General features: G+C 56.3%; 3 protein-coding genes across 5 annotated transcripts; 1 reads left to right on the plus strand and 2 right to left on the minus strand.

Moving 5' to 3' along the window:
- Nucleotides 1–42: 42 nt before the first annotated feature.
- On the minus strand, nt 43–6,719 carry CD14 (CD14 molecule). The gene is made up of 2 exons (XM_026105507.2): nt 4,553–6,719; nt 43–3,433 (listed from the first exon to the last, which is right to left on the minus strand). The coding sequence occupies exon 2, from the start codon at nt 3,421–3,423 to the stop codon at nt 2,056–2,058; it is 1,368 nt and encodes a 455-aa protein (XP_025961292.2). The 5' UTR covers nt 3,424–3,433; nt 4,553–6,719; the 3' UTR covers nt 43–2,055.
- A 189-nt stretch (nt 6,720–6,908) lies between these two features.
- Nucleotides 6,909–15,649, plus strand: TMCO6 (transmembrane and coiled-coil domains 6). 3 transcript variants are annotated; one of them, XR_010391704.1, is made up of 12 exons: nt 6,909–7,062; nt 7,456–7,577; nt 7,833–7,942; nt 8,099–8,282; nt 9,918–10,022; nt 10,600–10,685; nt 11,369–11,485; nt 12,213–12,324; nt 12,413–12,590; nt 13,073–13,167; nt 13,803–13,983; nt 15,024–15,157. XR_010391704.1 is itself a non-coding variant. In XM_064520739.1 (12 exons), exons 1-12 carry the CDS (start codon nt 6,978–6,980, stop codon nt 15,189–15,191), a joined length of 1,530 nt encoding a protein of 509 aa, XP_064376809.1. In that variant the 5' UTR covers nt 6,909–6,977; the 3' UTR covers nt 15,192–15,649. The 3 variants fall into 3 exon arrangements, 2 of the variants coding, with proteins under 2 accessions (XP_064376809.1, XP_064376810.1); XM_064520739.1 differs by having other exon boundaries at nt 13,816–13,983; nt 15,024–15,649; XM_064520740.1 differs by lacking the exons at nt 12,213–12,324; nt 12,413–12,590 and having other exon boundaries at nt 11,369–11,481; nt 13,816–13,983; nt 15,024–15,649.
- NDUFA2 (NADH:ubiquinone oxidoreductase subunit A2) lies at nt 15,571–17,383 on the minus strand. The gene is made up of 3 exons (XM_026105511.2): nt 17,226–17,383; nt 16,843–16,949; nt 15,571–15,770 (listed from the first exon to the last, which is right to left on the minus strand). Exons 1-3 carry the CDS (start codon nt 17,327–17,329, stop codon nt 15,679–15,681), a joined length of 303 nt encoding a protein of 100 aa, XP_025961296.1. The 5' UTR covers nt 17,330–17,383; the 3' UTR covers nt 15,571–15,678.
- Between the last annotated feature and the right edge of the window lie 6 nt (nt 17,384–17,389).

Below are 17,389 nucleotides of genomic sequence, written 5' to 3' on the forward strand. Positions count from 1 at the left end.
TGGACCATCATGAAGGCTTTCTAGACATGAGGAGCAACCACAAACCATAGAACCACATTTATTTGAAATCAGTCATACCAAGAAAGCATGAAAGGAAATGCTAAAGCCAGGGTCTCCGTGATGCATGGAAACACAGACTGTGGGATGCAAGACAGAGGTCACAGGACAGCCCCTGCCCCCTGCATTTGGATGGGACCAGGCACCACAGGGAGATGCACACATTTGTCTCGTGTCTGCCACTATTCCCCTTCGCAGAAGATTATGGAGCTACCCCTGCTTCCCTGAACCTTTGCTTCCCCAAATGTCTTCAGGCGTGAGGGCGATGTCAGGTTGCACATGAGCCGTCACTGCAAATGAGGCAAATGGCACCTGGGTCTCTGTCAGGAGGAGCATGGCCATGAAGTAAGGGTTCAGATTATCCCCTTGGCTTGGCAGAGGCCTTACCTGGGTGCTGTCAAGGGAAGGCAAGTCTTAGGATTTTAAGACACAAGGATTTCTCCTTCCCAGTTCATTAGATGGAAGCTGCTGCTCTCCATGCCCAGGTCAAGCCAGTAGTGAAGTTGAGTGCAAATTCAAAAGATATAGACCCACAGTATGGACACAGCCAGCCCCATGGATCAAACATGCCTTTACTAGCACCCACCTAAACATCTACAGCACTCACATGAACACAAGCACACAGGCTGCCCAACTCCATCCCTCCCCTCCAGCTGATCAGGACTGACACTCGCTTGTGGCACACACCCTCAATGCCCAGGCACACGCACACCCGCAGGCCCTTGAACCCTTCAGCAGACCTCAAAACCATCCTGGATCCATGCCTGGACCCTGGGCCTGATTTATCCAGTCTCCAGCTCTGACCTTGGGTATTTCTAGATTCTGGTTTCCTACTCAGTGGGTTGTCCAGCTTGTGCTTGCTAGCAGGTAACACAACCAATACATACACACATGCACAAAGCATAGAGAGGGAGGTCACACAGAAAATGTGGAGACTAGGTGCAGGGCTCAGTCAGACAAGCACCTTGGCCAGCCCTGCTTATCTGTGACCAGCCCCTTTTCTTCCCCATCCTCTCTATTTTCTCATGCTTGCTCCTTCCCCAGCCACTCACCATGACCCCTCCCTTTCAGCTTTGATACTTCTCTTAAACATCCCATGGTAAGTTTTGCACACTCCCACAATCCTCAACATCCCATAATCAGTTTGGACTTTCCTATGAAACCCATTCTGATAACCCAGAATAAACCTGTTTTCTCAGCAGCTCCAAAGTTTGCAGTTGAACTTCTTTGAGGTCACACTGGAGAGGGTCACCCACCAGTGCCTTGAGAGCTCTGGTCTTTGTTACTGTCTCCGTTATCTCCTGCTCATCAGGGTTTGCATACACAGGTGTTTCATTTATCACTTTTCCTTTCTTGTGTTTTTTCTCTTATGCTGAACAGCATTAGAATGAATAGCATTAAGCAGATATCACGAACCAGACATTCTTACAGCTATGGCCTAGACTGGAGCCCCCAGGTCAGGACAGGTGGAGGAGCAAGAGCAGGAGGCTGTCAGGACAACCGTGCCGGAGGGTGTAGGGCTACGAGAGAGGTGGGGGGAGCTGGGCTGGGATCCTCTCACCAAGATGAGCTGCAGGGGGAGAGAGAAGCCTGCAGCTGCTTGAGGGAAGTGCAAGCATGATGGAGCCAAAGTCCTCTTGCTTGGGGCAGACAAGACCACAGGGGCAATGGGTGCAAACTAGGTCTTGTGAGGTTCAGGTTGAGCATTAGGAAAATCTTTCTCTCTAGGAGGGTGCAGCCCTGGGACAGAGCATAGCAAGGGCAAACTCCATTTCTGGGGCTTTCCAAGACTTGGCCAGACAAAGCTATGGCCACCCTGAGCTAATGCTAGGACAGTCCTGTTCCATGGGGGAGGCTGGACTGGGGATCCCAAAGAGTTTCCCACCAGCACGTCAGGGTCCTGTGAGACTTCCCATGGGCAGCTCCCAGCCTTGCAGCCCCTGGAGCTGAATGTGCCAGGGCCGAGCTGCTGTATGGGAAGCGCTGGTGGGAAGGGTCCTACGTCCTCTTCACAGCCCTGCAGCAGGCCTGGAACATCCCGTGCCTGGATTTGGCCAGGTAGACTGCTCCGGTCACGCAGAGTAAGGCGAGGATAATGCAGATGGGAGTGATCACCGCAGCACTGTTGCACTGCAGTACTGAAACGGGCACATCCTTCACCAGAACACCCTGGTAGCGAGGGGGCGAGTGGCACACATAGTCCAAGGGCCAGGCCAGCCCCAGGTGCACCATTGCTGCCAGTGCCTGGATCCCCCTGGCCCCGGAGCACGAGCAGTTGTAGGGGTTGCCAGCTGCAGCCACGTCCCTCAGGTGCCCCAGGAGCTGCAGCTCGTCCCATGGCAGCTCTGGGATCAAATTGTCATCTAGATGGAGGACTTCTAACATGGGGCAATTCCTGATGAAAGAGGCATCTTGCAGCATGTTTTGGCTGAGGAGGAGTGTCTTCAGGGAGCCAAGAGAGATGTCTAAAGTACGGAGGTGGTTGCAGCTCATGTCCAACACTTCTAGATTGGGAGGCAGAGGTGTGAGGACTTCATCCAAGCTGGTACCAGACAAGTTAAAGATTCGGAGGGACATCGGCCACTGGCAGGAGGAGGCCGGATCAGCAATGAGCTTGTTCTGGCTGATGTCTAAATGCTGGAGCTCGCGCAGCAGCTGCAGGCTCTCACACACACTGTGGTAGGATGTCAGGTTGTTGCGTCGTAGACTCAGTAGCTGGAGCTGTGGGAACGCACCCTCGCAGAAGGCGGGCATCAAGCTGTCATCCCTGAGGCTGTTTTGTGCCATGTCCAGGGAACGCAGAGCTCTGAACACCTTGCCAATGGCACAGGGCAGGGCAGTGACATGGGAGCTGGTGACTGCCAGCTCCTGTAGGGTCTCCAGCCAGCTGCTCAGGCTGGAGAAGCCCTGCTCCTGGCCTGTCAGAGGGGCTGATGTCACGTTGTGGAAGCACAGGGTCAATATGGGCAAGTTCTGCCCAGCCATTTCAGTCCAGTTGCTTCTCCCCACAAAACTGCAGCTCTCAAACACCAGCTCCTGCACTCGGGTGTAGGAAAAGAACTTCAAGACCCGGGCGAGGAGGACCTCCGGCACCAGGAGGCCACCAAAGACGAGTTTCCTGATGCTGAGGGTTTCCAGCATGTCAATGGTGGAGGGCTGCAGGTCGCTAATGGGTAAGGCTGCATACCTCTCCAGGTCTCCCCCCCAAAACTCCACAACAGAGGCCGGGAGGCACTGGATGATGCTCCCCAGGCTCTCCTCGGACAGGCTGCGGCACACACAACGCTCCTCAGTGCGGTTGAAGAAGCACCTGCCTTCTCCCTCCACCAGGCCCAGCCCCAGCAGAAGGAGGATGGCTGCATTCATGGCGAACAGCCTGGAAATTAGGAGAGCAATGATGAAAGGCAGCACTCTGCTATGGCAGTGGCAGCAGAGAGGAGCATGCGAGGGATAGGAAGGGCTGATTTGAGCCTGTTCAGCACAGGAGAGCCTCAGCAACAGGACAGCCTCATGGAGACGGAGCTGCCCTCCTCGTGCCTGCCCGACTGCCGTTTGTGTGGGTCCAGCACCCTCCGTCAGCACCTGTGTGGCTGGTCACTGGTTACCCAGCGCAAAGCTCTCAGTCCTTTGAAACCATCGGTGAAACACCTGAGAGCTACACGTGTGGCACCTGCTCCTCAGCACCGGGTCTGCGTGATCTGACTGATCTGACCCAACCCCAAAAGCAGGATTTCAGCAAGACGAGGCTGGGATGCAGAGACGGGGGGGCTCCCCCCGGGGCAGTGTCTGCCACGACCCACACAAGTTTCATGCCTGGGCCACCCTGCTGCAGAGCCTCCTGTTACTAAGTGACCGGCAAATTTTGAGAATCAGGAAAAAATAGAAATGCCAAGCAACGCACAACAAAGCCCGATCTATCAGTTTGCGAGACGGAAGAGCCACAGCTCTGTGTTTCTGCACGGCTCTCTGCACAATCTGGGACAGGAAATTGAAGCAGAGGGCTTCACTTTTTCCTCTTTTTCACACAGAAATTTGATCCATTACCAACTGCCAAGGGGATAGTAGGAAATCATTTCTGAAGCTCTCCAATGCCCCTGTCAGCACTGAGTATTGCTTTTCTGCCCAGTTGAGGGGAGAGTCTTATTAACAGCTTGCAAGAAAGCAGCAGTCAAAGATTAAAAGCTCCTAAGACTGCACTGCCTTGGTTCTCTCGAGGACCCCTAGAAGTGGCGGGAAGGGGCCTTTGGGTATCTCCAGTGCAACCTCCTGCCTGGAGCAGGTCTGTTGCTGGCACTAGCCCAGGCTTGCCACAGCTTTGTCTGGCTGAGTCTCAAAAATCCCCGAGGACAGAGATCTCCCCACCTCTCTGTGCTCTCATGGGGCTGCACCACCCTCCGAGGGAAAGACTATCCTCCTAGTGCAAAGGAGCACTTGCATGACCCCCCCCTCCCCGGTGAAGCAGCACTAAGCAAGGGTGGGACGTCCAGGGACTCACCAGCCAGGTCACGACTGAAATCTTTCCCCACGCTGTGGCTACTTCCTCTTGCTGCTGCCAACTCCTATGTTCAAGTGCCAAAGGCTCTGCAAGCACTCTGCTCTCTGGAGGCAGATCTTCTCCTGCCTCCAGGCTAAGGGGGCTTTACAGCCTGCAGGAGTCTTCCAGTTGCTGTTTCCTCTTTTGCAGCCTTGTCCTGCCTGTGTTTGGCAAACCCCTCCTGCACCACCAGCCTTGATCCACACACCCAGGGCTGGCAGACACGTGGCAGTAGGCTCCCGGGCACTGCACCACTCCTGCTGAGGAACTTCCTGAGCATGACGGGGCCTCCTGTGCCTTGGAAAGCAACCACTCCAAGTCACTTCTGCTCCACTTCCCTGTAGCGAAGGGCTTCCAGATAATCACAGCTGCCTCCGGCTGCCAGCAGGGAGGGGCTTTGGTCTAAGTGCCAATAGTCCCAGCTTTCCTAGGAAGGATCGAGAACAGTGGGGTTGGGGTGCCCTGAATGCACTTGAGTCTGCTGGGTGGTCAGCACCCGGCAGCCACCAGTGAAGAAGGATTGTCACACCCTGCCTCCAGACAGTCCCTGGATCCCTGTGTCCCACGTAGGATGGGGACATCTACTGACAAAATATTCTTCATCCCCATCAGCCTCTCGCACAACCTGCTCCACACTACACAGCCCAATGCTGCGAAGGGCACTTCTTCACCCAAGGTCAGGCATCCTTGGCAAGCTGGCTCCTTGGCTTGGCCCAGGAAACCACACCCTCTGCCCTGTGCTCCAGGGCTAATTCCTGGTGACCATGCCTGCTCCAAGTTTTAATGCTGCCAGTCAGTGAGCAGAGATCGCTGGGCATTTTGAAAGATCCTAGTTTTCCTCCACAAGGATTTCTCTATGTCGCTAAAAGGTTCCAGAAAGACAATGAATCAGCGCAGCTGGAAGATGCAATTCCTGGTTTGTTGTTGACGTGACCCAGCAGGAAGACATGATCAGCACAAGAACCTCTGGGGCCCAGAGCATCCGGTCCAGGCTCTCTGGTGCTGTCTTTCTGGGGCGGGCGAATGGAAGATTTCCTTCCGGCGCGGTTCCTTTTCTTGCTCTCAGCGTTGCGGGCTCAATGTTGCACTAATTTCACTTCCTCTTCTTGCGCAATCCAGCGGTTCTCCTTCTCCATGCTTGGGTTGCATGAAACCGCTTCCGTGTAAATTGCTGAAAACTTGTAGCAGCCTTTTTGAGGTCTCCTCAGTACTTCCCTCAGTGAAATCAGTACTTCTAACTTTCTGGGTCTGGTACTTTTTAACTCTCCGTTCTTGCTATGTGCTGCAAATTTGCCCAAACAGCTTCCTCTTGTGAAAACCGAGCTCTTCCATCTCCTTAGCAGTCAGCCACATTCAGCTTTAAAGACATCTGATTTTGCACCCGTCCTTTGGAGGAGATCCTTCTGGTTGTAATTTCTACCGTGGAAGATGCCAGGACACCAAAACCCATTGTCTTATGTTGCTGGTGAGTCTCCAGGCTTTTCTGGATTCATCGAGAAGGAAATCCACGCCCGTGGAGACGGACACCTTGCCTGAGCCGGGAGACTGGCCGGTTTCAGCCCTGCAAGGCTCGAGTTCATCCTCTTGGTAGTTTCCATCACCGGTGTGCTCTCACATCTGTACTTCCACATGAGGCCTCAGCACCTCGTCTGCGGAGGTCATGGCAGAGCGCGACCCAGTGCTTAGGTGGAGACGGCCACCACATGATCTCTGCGACCGAACAGGGCAGCTCCATTTGCCCCGGCCATGGACGGCGCTGGCCCGGCTCCTTTGTTAAGCCGGAGTAAAGGGATGACCTGCTGGCATCTCAGCAAAGCCCATCCTTGGACGGGCTGTTTCACGTCTTTATGTGGACATACGGCCATACCGCGCAAGGGGGACACGGAGGGCCCAGCCCTGCTCCCGGGCACCGAGGGGACAGCAGGGCGCCCCACGCCGGCGACACAGCATGGCGCTGCAGCGTGAGGCCCAGCGACGGGGCCGGGCCGGGCCCTGCCTTCCCGGGGGCTCCCGCCGGGATAGCGCTGCGCTAATGGCAGGAGGCCCGGGCAGGGCCGGGAGGCCGGAGCCCGCCAGCTCCCCAGCAAGGCGCCCCCACCGCCCACCAGCGAAACCCGCGGCCCCGCCGCGCCCCTGCTCCGCCCCGCCCCGCTCCCGCCCCGCCCCCTGCCCCACCTCCGTCCCGCCCTCTCGCCCCCCGCGCTCCTGGCCCCGCCCCGCCGCCCCTCTTCCCCGCCGCTCTCTCGGCCCCGCCCCTCTCTAGTCCCCGCCCCCGCCGCGCTCTCGCTCCGCCCCTGCTCCGCCCCGCCGCGTTCCCGTCTCGGCCCCGCCCCGCCCCTCTCCCGGCCCCGCCGCGCTCCCGCCCCGCTGCCGCTTCCCCGCCGCCATGTGGGGCTGGAGGCGGTGCCGGGCTCGGGCCAGCGGCCGCGGCCTGGAGGAGTTGCGCGCCCGGCGGCGGGAGCGAGAGGCAGGTCGGGAGCCGGCGAAGCGGCCCAGGCGGAGGCGGGCGGGCAGCCCCGCAGGGCCGCGCCCTGGAGCCGTCGGGCCGGGGAGGCCGGGGCACCCGGGGGCCGGTGGGCCCGTGAGTGACCCAGGGTGCCTGGGGGGCCCGGGGCTGGGATGACCCAGGGGCCACGGGTCGGCATCCCGGGGCTCTCTGCCACGGCCTCGTGCTCCGCCGCGCAGCCCCAGCCCTCAGTCCCGTGGGGGGCCGGGTTGCAGCTCGGTCCTTGCCCCCTGCGTCCCTACTAGCTCGCGCCCGAAGGAACCGGCAGCTTCTCCCCGTTGAAAAAATTGCGGCTCTTTGGTGGGATCGAAGCGTGCCTTGGCGTCAGCGGGTGGTGACGGGACCGGTCTGATTGCAGCTCTCAGGAAGGCCCGGCGGCAGGAGCAGCTGGTCAGCAAGCGGCTTCTGCGGGAAGACCCCGTGGCAGAGGGTGGGCAGGATGGAGCGGAGATCGTGCTGGACCCCCTCACGGAGGAGGAGGTGAAGAACGTGACCCACTGCATGATGATGAGGATCCTTGGGGCCCTTCCCCAGGCTCCAGGAATGCTGACGAGCTTATGTGGCGGGGGGGGGTTGGGGAGTGTTTTCAGAGTCACCGTGAGACACGGTTACGCGGAGAAGTCCATCATGACCACCTGCAGTTGTGCCCTGGATTTCTTTGCTTCCGGGGTTAATGGGATGAAATCTTTACCCTGGCACTGCTTGACGTTCACCCAGCTCTTTGTCTTCTGGTAGGTTTCGGAACTGCTCAGAGGCGTGCAGAGAAGTTCAGAGGACAGGAGAAGATCGCTGAGCCGCCTCCGCTGGGCTCTGCAGAATAAGGAGACACAGCAAAAATTTGTCAGGTCAGCTCAAGTCTGACACTGTGTGGCTGCCAGCCCAAAGCAGTGTTATTAAGGCTATGCCCAGCATGGTCCTTTGTCTCCCTCTTTGCATGGGCATGGGGTGCATGGCTGAGGATGGGAAGGCAGGAGGTAACAGCACCCTCTGGGTTCCTCCAGGCTGGATGGCAGCATTCGGGTGCTCATTGGACTGTTCACCAGCAGCCTGGCCAACATGCAGATGGAGGCAGCTCGCTGTCTCCATGAGCTCTCTCACTCCAGCGACCCTGCTGTGGCTGAGGCATGTCTGCCGGTGACCTCTTATCTCCTGACCTACCTCTCAGGACACAGCGTTGAGTTCACGGTAAGATCCAGGCCTGTGTTTGCCAGGGCTCTCGCCCCTGATGCTCCTTTGATAGCCATTGGCTTTCAGTAGGACCTATTTTGGCCAGCCTTGGCCTAATAGGGCTCACATAGAAGTGCTGGTGGGACCGTCTGGAAGTCTCTAGTCCAACCTTTCCCTCGGAGCAGGACTGTCCCCACTGCTAGCCCAGGGCAGTCATGGCTTTGTCTGGCTGAGTCTTGGGATCCAACAAGCACGAAAAACCTCCCTTGCTGTGCCCGGGCCCAAAACCAAGAGGAGCCTGACCCTATCATGTTTGCACCTTCTTCCAAGCGGCTGCCAGCTGCTCATGTGTATCCCCCCGAGCTTTGTCTCAGCCAGGCGAACCCAGCCCAGCACGCCCCCACCCATCTTGTAGCCCTTTGCCCCATGTCCCAGCTACTCTGGCAGCCTCTCCTTCCCCTGACCTGGGGGCTCCAGAGTGGGCCCACCACCCCAGAGTGGCCTCCCCCGTGCCAAGCAGAGGGGATAACCCCATTTCTCACTCTGATATATTTAATTAGGTAAACTGCATCCTGGGCTCTGCCATTTGCAGTGGTTTGTCCCACTTGCAATGGCTTCCTCTGTGCAGCCCCAGGACCAGCTGCCCTCTCTAGCTCAGAGCTGCATCTTCAGGGGAACTGTGGGTTGTGGCACCTGGACTCTATCATCAGGTCTGTGGGCTTGGTGTCTGTGCACCAAGAATGAGGTGATGCAGGTTGTTTCAGATGTTTAAAAGACCTTGGGTTGCTTGCAAGGAGCTACTGAAAGACATGAGCAGTTGCAGGCTGGGATAAGAGGATGGATACTTTGTTGGCTGACCTGCCAAGCCAAAAACGGACAGCTTTCATCCAGATGGAGGAGAAGAGCAGGGTGCTTGTGGCTCCAAACCATGGAGTTTGATCCAGGCGAGGGAGTGAACAGTTGGACTAGCTTTGGGATGCCTGCGTGTTTTGCCAGCCGGGTCAGCCGGTGCCTGCAGGGGCTGGATCTGAGAGCACTACCTGGGCTGGGCAAATGGGCAGCACAAAGGCAGCGGGAGATGCCTGCAGAGCCCTTGATGGTGGAGGGGAAGGCTGTGCCACTTGGATGGTATTTGGAGCGAGTGGTCAGTTTAGGGAAGGAACCGTGTGTGAGCTGTGGAGCAGAGTGCCTTGCCTGGCATGTAGTGCTGTTTTGAGGAGCAGACAGGATTGGAGCTAAGGGACAAGATGGGGACTAACTCCAAGACAATCATCATGTTTTAATGCAGCACATAGGCAGCCTCCAAGAGGATACCCTAGAATTAGAGGGGTCTCAGAGAAACGTGATAGGAATAAGAGGTCTGGAAAACCTCTGAAATGGAAATGATCAGATGTTCTGCCAGTCCCAGCCTGAGCAAGAGAACAAGGATAAACTGAAGCCAATCTAATTGGGAACAAGGGGAGCTGGGAGAGTCCAGCTTCATCCACCTGTGTCTGCCCCTCTGGAGACAGCTTCTGCCCCGCTCTGGGGAAGCATGGCCCAGGGTGCAGGGCCCCAAAGTCCTGCTGGCTGCCATGCCCTGGGCACCCAGGCTGGCCCGGGTCGTGCTGGGGATCATGGAGAGGGTGACCTGCTCTCTTGGGTGTGTTTCAGGAGCTGTGTTTGTACACGCTGGGGAACCTGGTAGTAGAAAGCGAGGCTGTGAGGAAACAGCTTCTGCCTCAGGGCATTATTCCAGCACTGGCGTCCTGCATCCAGGTGGGTGAAATAGCTCTGCCAAGGCTCTTCCTGTGCCATGCCCTGAAAGAGGCCTTTCCTTGTGCCCTTTAGACGCTGTCTGACAGTACTGCGTTACCAGCCCTCCTTGCAGCAATGGCTGTGCGTGGAGACTGCTCAGCAAAGTGTCTCTTCACAGGCAAGGGGCTTGCATGGGCTCTCCAGCATACCAGCTTAGGGACTCGGAGCCTTGTGCTTTTCTCCAGCTGAATCTCTCGCATGCATAACTGTGGCTTGCAGATAAACTGTCTCTAACACAGTGACCTGTAGGCTTCTCCCCGTTGCATTTGGGTCCAGCAGGCAGACAAGGCCAGCACAGAGTGCTGTTGTTCGCAGATCTGAGTGTCCAGAGCAACGCGGCTGCTGTGGCCTGTTCACATAAGGCCTGAGCTGGCTCCATCTGTTGCCCCTTCTTCCCCAGGCATGGAGAGGCTGTGCCTCTTAGCCGCTGGGTTTGGTGTTACATAAAGGTATTGCCCTTTCCCTAGCATGGTGGCCAGTGCCCTGGGTTCCCTGTGGGTTTGTTCTGTGGAATTAGCTTTGTTCTCTTTAATTGCAGTCCCCCCATGAGGCTGTGCTGGAAGGTCTGGGCTATGTCCTGTCACAGCTGCTCCAAGCCAAAGAAGCCCCCACAGAGATTGTACCGTGAGTCTGAACTTCTTACCCTGTATCAGGATGGGCCCTGGGGCCCAGCATGGTATTTGCATGCCAGGGACAATGATGCATCTCCCATTCCAGTGATATTAATAGTTCAGAGCAGAAGCCTACCAGAAATATGGAGATTTTATGCAGATCAGGGTGCAGGGCTTGGCTCTGCTCCTTCGGCCTCATCTGAGCAGACAGCCTTGGTATTTCAGTAAAGGACAGTGGTGAGCAGACTGGGCTAATGGGGAAACTCTGGGCATGTTCTTCCTGCCGGGGAAAAGATCAGCTTGACAGTCCCCAGTGCCAAAGATGTGACCCCAGCCAAGGTGTTCTGAGTGTCCCCGAGGCTCTGCCATGGACAGGGATGTTAGTGCGTGGCATGGCATTTTCCATGACAGAGATAACCGAGCGGTCTGGATTTATTAGTTGATGGGCTATAAGCAGCCAGTGGGTGTTTGCTGAGCACTTGCAGCTGCCTTGCACTGCACCTTAGCAGTGCCTGTGTCTGTAGCCCTTTGGTGAGAGTCTCTTCCAGGTGCTTTTTGGAATGTGTGGCCCTGCCTGGAGAGCACGAGGGAGAGCAGCTCCCTGCCTGGCAGCGGGGGCTGGTTTTTGCCTGTCAGTTGTCTGTCCTGCTTGTGCTCCAGCCTGTGGCTCCACTGACTCTGCCTTTCTGCCTCCAGCTTGGTTCTAGACTCCGGTCTCCCCCAGCACATGCTTCGACTAGTTTGCTCCGGCCTCAAGTCTGGGACAGGAGCTGCTGTGGAGTTTGCCTGGTGTCTCCACTACATTGTTTGTAGGTAAACACACTTTTCCTCTTGTTTAGAGTCCCCTGGGGCAGCCAAATACAGAAGCGCAAAGGCTCTGTCAGCTGGAGTGCAGGCCTGTGCGGAGCCTGTTGCTGCCGGTCTGGGTCCTGTGCGAGGGCTCTGACCTGGACTGCCTCCCCTCGCCTTTTTCCTTTGGGAAAGCAATTTCCCTCTCCTGCTGGGCACGTCCAGTCCCACATCTTAGCGCACACGTGCTGTTTACAGGATCGCTGAGTTTGTTTTCAGGGTGATACTGTTGATAGTAACCCAAGGCTGTTCCTAGTCCTCTGAAAAACCCTCCACCACCACCTCATGTTTGGACCTGCCATCCCCAAGCTCCCTGAATCCTCAAGGTTATGGGGCTGACTCAGTGTCCCCTGGCCAGGCTGACTGCAGCCAGCAACCTATGTGTGCCTCAGTGTGGCTGCTTTGGTGACACATCCTTCAGCAGCCCTGAAAGAGGGGAGAGCGGTATGTGGGTACTCAGAGAAGGGCCAGGGTGGTTGTCTCCAGAGCCACTTTGAGGATTCGTCTATTTTCCATGGGCTTTTAAACTTTCTAAAAGCGCCTGCCCAGACATGAGCTGTTCTTTGAACATGGAATGAAGCCCCTGGTGGTTCAGGAGGGCAGGAAGCAATTCCAGGTCCAGGTGTTTGGCACGGACTGCAGTCTCCATGCTGGGTGCAGAGAGCAACCATGTTGTCCCTTCTCTTTGCAGCCATACAGTCAATGCGGCATTGCTGTCACTGGGGACTATACCTGCTCTTGCCTCACTCTTGCTCAGCCTGGCCTCTGAAATCTCCCAAAGCACTTCTGAGGGTCTGGAGCTGGTAAGACTTAGGCAAGGCTCCTGCCTTCCTCAGCATTGCTGTGGGGATGCAGTCCAGCTTTAGGACATTACATTTCCCACCGTCACAGCTTGTCTGCCCAGTGCTGCGGTGCCTCAGCAACCTGCTTGCAGAGGAGACGGTGGTCTGCGAGGTCCAGATCCAGGATGAGCGCCTGCTCGTGGCCCTGTTCATAATCCTGCAATGCTTCTTCCAGGAGCACCCATTCATTGTGCAGGAATGTCTCTGGCTGCTGAACAACCTTACGGGTGAGTGTCCCTGTGCGGCCACGAGCAGAGCTAGAGCTGCTGCTGCTGGACCTGTCCTGATAGATGGGAGACTCGGAGATCATTGCACAAAGAGCCTCCCAGCAGAGCCACAGTCAGCACAGGAGGGACTGCCAGGAGGTGCCTGAAGTCAAGCACCTGGCAATGCCCGTAGGATGGAAAAATTCTCCCTTCTAAGGTGTGACAGCAGAAATGCTCTGAAATCAAACAGGCCTTTCCCCTTACGTGTGTTGCCACCTTGATTTGGTCCCCAGGATAGGTTTTGAACTTGATAAGATGTAGTGGGCAGGGATCATCTGTCCTCTGGCACCATGTGAGTCTGAATGCGAGCCTGTCGTGTGCTGTGAGCCCACCTCGTGTTTGCCAAGTGCACCTGGCATGTACCATCTCTGTCCCTTGTCTACAGCCACCTCCTGCATTGAGGCCTCGGTTTCATTAACATGTTCGTCCTCCACCCCTCCTAGCGGATGAGCCCTTCTTCTGCTCTGCTGTGCTCACTCTGGACCTGCTCCCAGCCCTGCTGCAGCTCCTGCCGTGTTCCCAGACAGTGAGCGTGTTGGTAAGAACTGGTCTTGCACCCCAGATGTGGGAAAAAGCACTCAGCTTTCAGGGACATGAATCTTTCTCGTGCAGTGCTCAGGTTGGAGGCTGACTTGGGACAGTGATAACAGCTTGGCGGAGAATCCTGCATTGTGTTAGCATCCCCATCTGCCTCCCCTAAAGTCACTGCCTCTGTATTTGCCCTTGGCAGAGGCCTGTCCCAGCAGAGGAGGGATCCGCTGCTGTCCCTACTCCCGTTGTTGCAGGAACCTGAGGCAGACGCTAGCTTGGTGCCAGGCCTGCCAACACATGGAGCGGGTTAGGGAAGCTGCTGCCACCTTCTTTTGGAAGACCCCAATGCCTTCCTCTTGGAGGATGCTCTACCGGGGGGTGATCTGGCCTTGACTGCTGAGGGAGGGATCCTGCCAAGTCAAACCAGAGCAGGGCAGGTGGATGAACAGTCCCCAGCACAGTGAAGATGAGGAAAGCTTTTAAAGGGCATTCAAAAACCAGCTGGCATCAGTGGGCATATGGAGCTGGGGAAACATGGCTTGCCTGACCTCCAGGGAGGGGATGGGAAGGTTGTTTGCAGCCCTTCAAAGTCTGTCAGAAATCCCTTGTTCGTTAATGGAGTCTTGGTTGATCCTGTCACAGCTTTTCCCTCCAGGTCCTGACCGTGCTGTGCAATATAGCGGAGAAGGGGCCGGCCTACTGCCAGGAGCTGCACCGGCAGGCTGTGATTCCCCCACTGCTGGGCACCCTCATGCTCACTGACTCGGAAGTGGTGGGGCAATGTCTCGAGCTGCTGCACCTCCTCTTCCTGCACTGGCCGGAGGTAGGGCTGCAGGATTCACACGGCAGAGCTTAGCGTGAGATCTTATGGCAGGGGATGAGAATGGTTATTTAAACAAAGATGGTTTCACCCACTCCAACTCTTGCCCTCGCACGACTCAGCACACAGACCTGTGCCTGAGGAGGGACCAGGGTCAACTGTATGACACAGCAGACAGAAGTCCTTGTCATGTCTCTGGGGTTCCTCTTGATTGACAGGGACAAAGTGTTTTTTTGGACAGGTTGTTTGTACCCTTAAGGAGTAGCTGATTATTATGGGGTTTTGCTTCAGTTGTGCTTACTTCAGGCTCCATAGGCTCCAGGCCAGCCTGCTGCCTAGCATCTGTTTTTCCTCACTCTGTCAGGCTAAGTGGGAGAAGAAGGGCATGTGCCTTGCTGCTGGACCCTTTTTGCTATCCTCCTGCTGTCAAGCAGATGGATTTCCACTGCCAAGCTGTCTATGATGCAGCTGTAGCAAGCATGGTCTTTCAGGATTCATATAAACATGTTCCTCTGTGGTTTACTGATAATCAGGAACACAACTGACAGTAATACGGGCTGTCTCTGAACCCTTGTCCTGCTGTTTCTTCCACTGCTTTCACACACATTTCCATTGATGCTTCATTCAGCCCAATCCTACTATTTCCATTACAACTCTCCACAGCCTCAGCCCAGCATCCTGTCTGTGCAGAAACAGCTTGGGGCTGCTATGGAGAAATGGGCTAGTGATTCCCCCTTCTCAGAGATTGGCACAAGCCCAGGTACTGAGGTCTGTTTCTGCGCAGAGCTCTTGGGACTGACTACAGGTGTTCAGTGTGCAGGGGAATCAACACAGTTCTGTGCTTAAAATGATCTGGGCTGCTCTGTTTACCTGACGCTGGGCTTTGGTGTCTGGTAGGGCTCTGCTGAATTTTCCAGCCCTGCTCCCTGGGGTGTACAATGGCAGTTGTGGGGCCAGAAGCAACTGTAGTGGCTACTCAGCTGCCTTAGCTCTCAGGAGGCAGCCAGGATCCAGCCAGCTCTTACCCCTCTCTCCTCACACAGGCTGCTGTTGACTTCGTCAGCCAAGGAGGGCACCGGGCCCTTGAGCAGCATCAGAGCACCCCAGAACTCCAGGAGCGGGTGCGAGCACTGCTGGATATGGCCTCGCAGCCAGTGGGAGCCTCTGCTGCTGGTACCACGCAGGCTGCTGCATTGCCTGCTTTCTCCTAGGTGATGCCGTCTCCCTCGCCTCCACCTGCCCTTGTGCTACAAGGAGGTATAAACTGTTCAGTGTGCTCTGCTTTCACACACCATTGACCTAGGGATGGTTTGTAAGCCCCAGCACAAGGCTGTCAGTGCCAGATGGGGGTCCTTGGCAGAGTATGGCTGTTCTCCGTTCCCCCTCCCCAAGGTCCTTACAGTCACCTGCTCAGAACCAAGTCCAGCAGGCTCCTCTATGCCTCACCATGTGTGGCTGGGGCAGAGCTGTGCTGCAACCAGTGCAGAAAGACTCTCATTTCTGGGAAGGTGGTGTATAAACCCTGCTGAATTTGCTGGCTTACTCCGGTGTCTCCTTTTGTCACCGCAGCTTTAAGGGCAACACACAAAGTTCAGGGTGAGCATATGCCTTTATGTGATTAATAACTTAATGATAGACATGTTTCACATTAAAGCCCATCAGAAAAGTCTTCAGCATGTGCAGATTCACTGTCTGTCTTCAGACCTTGCTTTTCACAATGTTCTCTAAGGCCTTGGCTACTTCATCCACACTCAGGTTATTCAGCGGCACGCTTCTCTCCTTGCCGAACTCTGTAGGAGAGACAGAAGGTGAGAGAGGAAGCAGGTGCCTTGTTCCTTTTCTATGGGAAGGGCCAGCCAAAGCCCCGATTTAGGTTTTCCAAGGCTTCAGCCAGCGTCGCTGGAGCCACAGCTCTGGCTGCTGCCACTCTCCTTTATCACCCAGCACCCTCCAGTGTGCCTTGTTGTGATCACTTCCACCTTCCCTTCACCCTGTGACTCAGCCTCTCCCTTAGAAAAACCAATGCAGCGTGCCATGCTTGCTTGCCTCTTCTTGTTAACTCTTAGCACAGCTGAACAGAGGCTGCGGTAACGTCCCCAAAGCAACCTGGAGGCTTTCAACCCACACACATCCAGAGCCTCACAACACTTCAGTAAAACACTGCTGAAAGACTTGCTGCTTCTGCAGCAGTTCCTGCCTTGCACTGTGTCTTCCTGCAAGTCACAAGACAGAAGAGACACACTGTACTTGAAGGCTTTGCTGCCCCTTCTCACAGTGGGAAATTCATGTTTAAGGAATCATTGCATCTCATCAAAGGAAAGTTTCTGAATGATCTTTGTCTAGCCCAGATGCCATGGAGAAGAAACCAAAGCCTCCTCTCTAGGAGCTCTCCTGCTCTTTCCTTAGTGTTTCACTGAAGATACAGTGAAACCAGAAAGAAAAAGCAGAAAACACTTTTTTAGCATAGGCATCTTACAGTGATGGGAGCTAACAGACACAAGCTGGCAAACACCTCCTCGTGAGTGGGTCTGTTCTGTGCCTCCCACCAGGTTACACAGCCATAATGCACCAGAGGTAATAAAGACTTCTATTACAGCAGTTTAATAAGCAAGAATTATCACTAATTGGCAAGACTTTGAATCTCAAGCACAGTAATAGCATTCTTATCCGCATTCCTGCATTCCCCTTTTCTAAAGTAATGGGGCCCCAGCCATGTCCTTCACCAAGACCTGCTCCCTCGGGGGGGATTTGCATTGCTTTAATCACCAAACTCCTAATTTCCTGCAGACGTCGTGTTGTGGTACGACGGGGTTTTTTTTTTCCTAGCAGGCATTTCGCTGCAGGCACCTGCTCCCCACTCACCATATCGAGCCCACAGCTTGGGCTGCACCTCAGAGCACTCGCGAATCAGGATGGGGAAATCCGGGTTTGCCTTCTTCAGGGTCACGTAGTGCTGCTCGATGAAGTCCCTGGGAAGAGAGTGGCATCTGATGCCCAGGGCAGGAGGGGCATGGCCGAGTCCCCTCCCGGGGGCCACCTCAACAGCACATCACGCCCCATGGAGCCTCCCGGGCCCGGCGGGGCTGCGCGGCGCCCTGCCAGGCTAACGAGGGGCGGGGAGCGCCCCAAGGGGGCCGAACTGCCGCGGCAGCGCGACCCGCGCCCGCTTGCCGCCACACAGCCGGGGCTGCCCGCAGCCGCGCCGCGGCGCCGCGCCCCAGCCTCTGCCCCGCCGCCGCCCGCACCTGACGCCGCGGCTGCCCGGGGAGCGCTGGCACAGGTGGATGCGGAGCTCCCGCAGGCTCCGGCCCAGGCCGCCCCCGATGCCCCGCACAGCCGCCGCCGCCATCTTCCTTGCGGGCCTCCCCTAGCGACGGCAGGGGGCGGGGCTCCGGCGCCCGCCAATCGC

Source organism: Dromaius novaehollandiae, chromosome 15 (assembly GCF_036370855.1).
Source record: "Dromaius novaehollandiae isolate bDroNov1 chromosome 15, bDroNov1.hap1, whole genome shotgun sequence".
Classification (NCBI taxonomy): domain Eukaryota; kingdom Metazoa; phylum Chordata; class Aves; order Casuariiformes; family Dromaiidae; genus Dromaius; species Dromaius novaehollandiae.

What these genes read in the sequence shown, in the direction of transcription:
- NDUFA2 (XM_026105511.2), bottom strand. Translation starts at nt 17,329, where the DNA reads ATGGCGGCGGCGGCTGTGCGGGGCATCGGGGGCGGCCTGGGCCGGAGC. An exon ending in CCGGGCAGCCGCGGCGTCAG is followed by an intron (nt 16,950 to 17,225) that starts GTGCGGGCGGCG and finishes CTCTCTTCCCAG; the next exon opens with GGACTTCATCGAGCAGCACT. An exon ending in CAAGCTGTGGGCTCGATATG is followed by an intron (nt 15,771 to 16,842) that starts GTGAGTGGGGAG and finishes TCTCTCCTACAG; the next exon opens with AGTTCGGCAAGGAGAGAAGC.
- CD14 (XM_026105507.2), bottom strand. Translation starts at nt 3,423, where the DNA reads ATGAATGCAGCCATCCTCCTTCTGCTGGGGCTGGGCCTGGTGGAGGGA.
- TMCO6 (XM_064520739.1), top strand. Translation starts at nt 6,978, where the DNA reads ATGTGGGGCTGGAGGCGGTGCCGGGCTCGGGCCAGCGGCCGCGGCCTG. An exon ending in CTTCTGAGGGTCTGGAGCTG is followed by an intron (nt 12,325 to 12,412) that starts GTAAGACTTAGG and finishes CCACCGTCACAG; the next exon opens with CTTGTCTGCCCAGTGCTGCG. An exon ending in TCTTCCTGCACTGGCCGGAG is followed by an intron (nt 13,984 to 15,023) that starts GTAGGGCTGCAG and finishes CTCCTCACACAG; the next exon opens with GCTGCTGTTGACTTCGTCAG.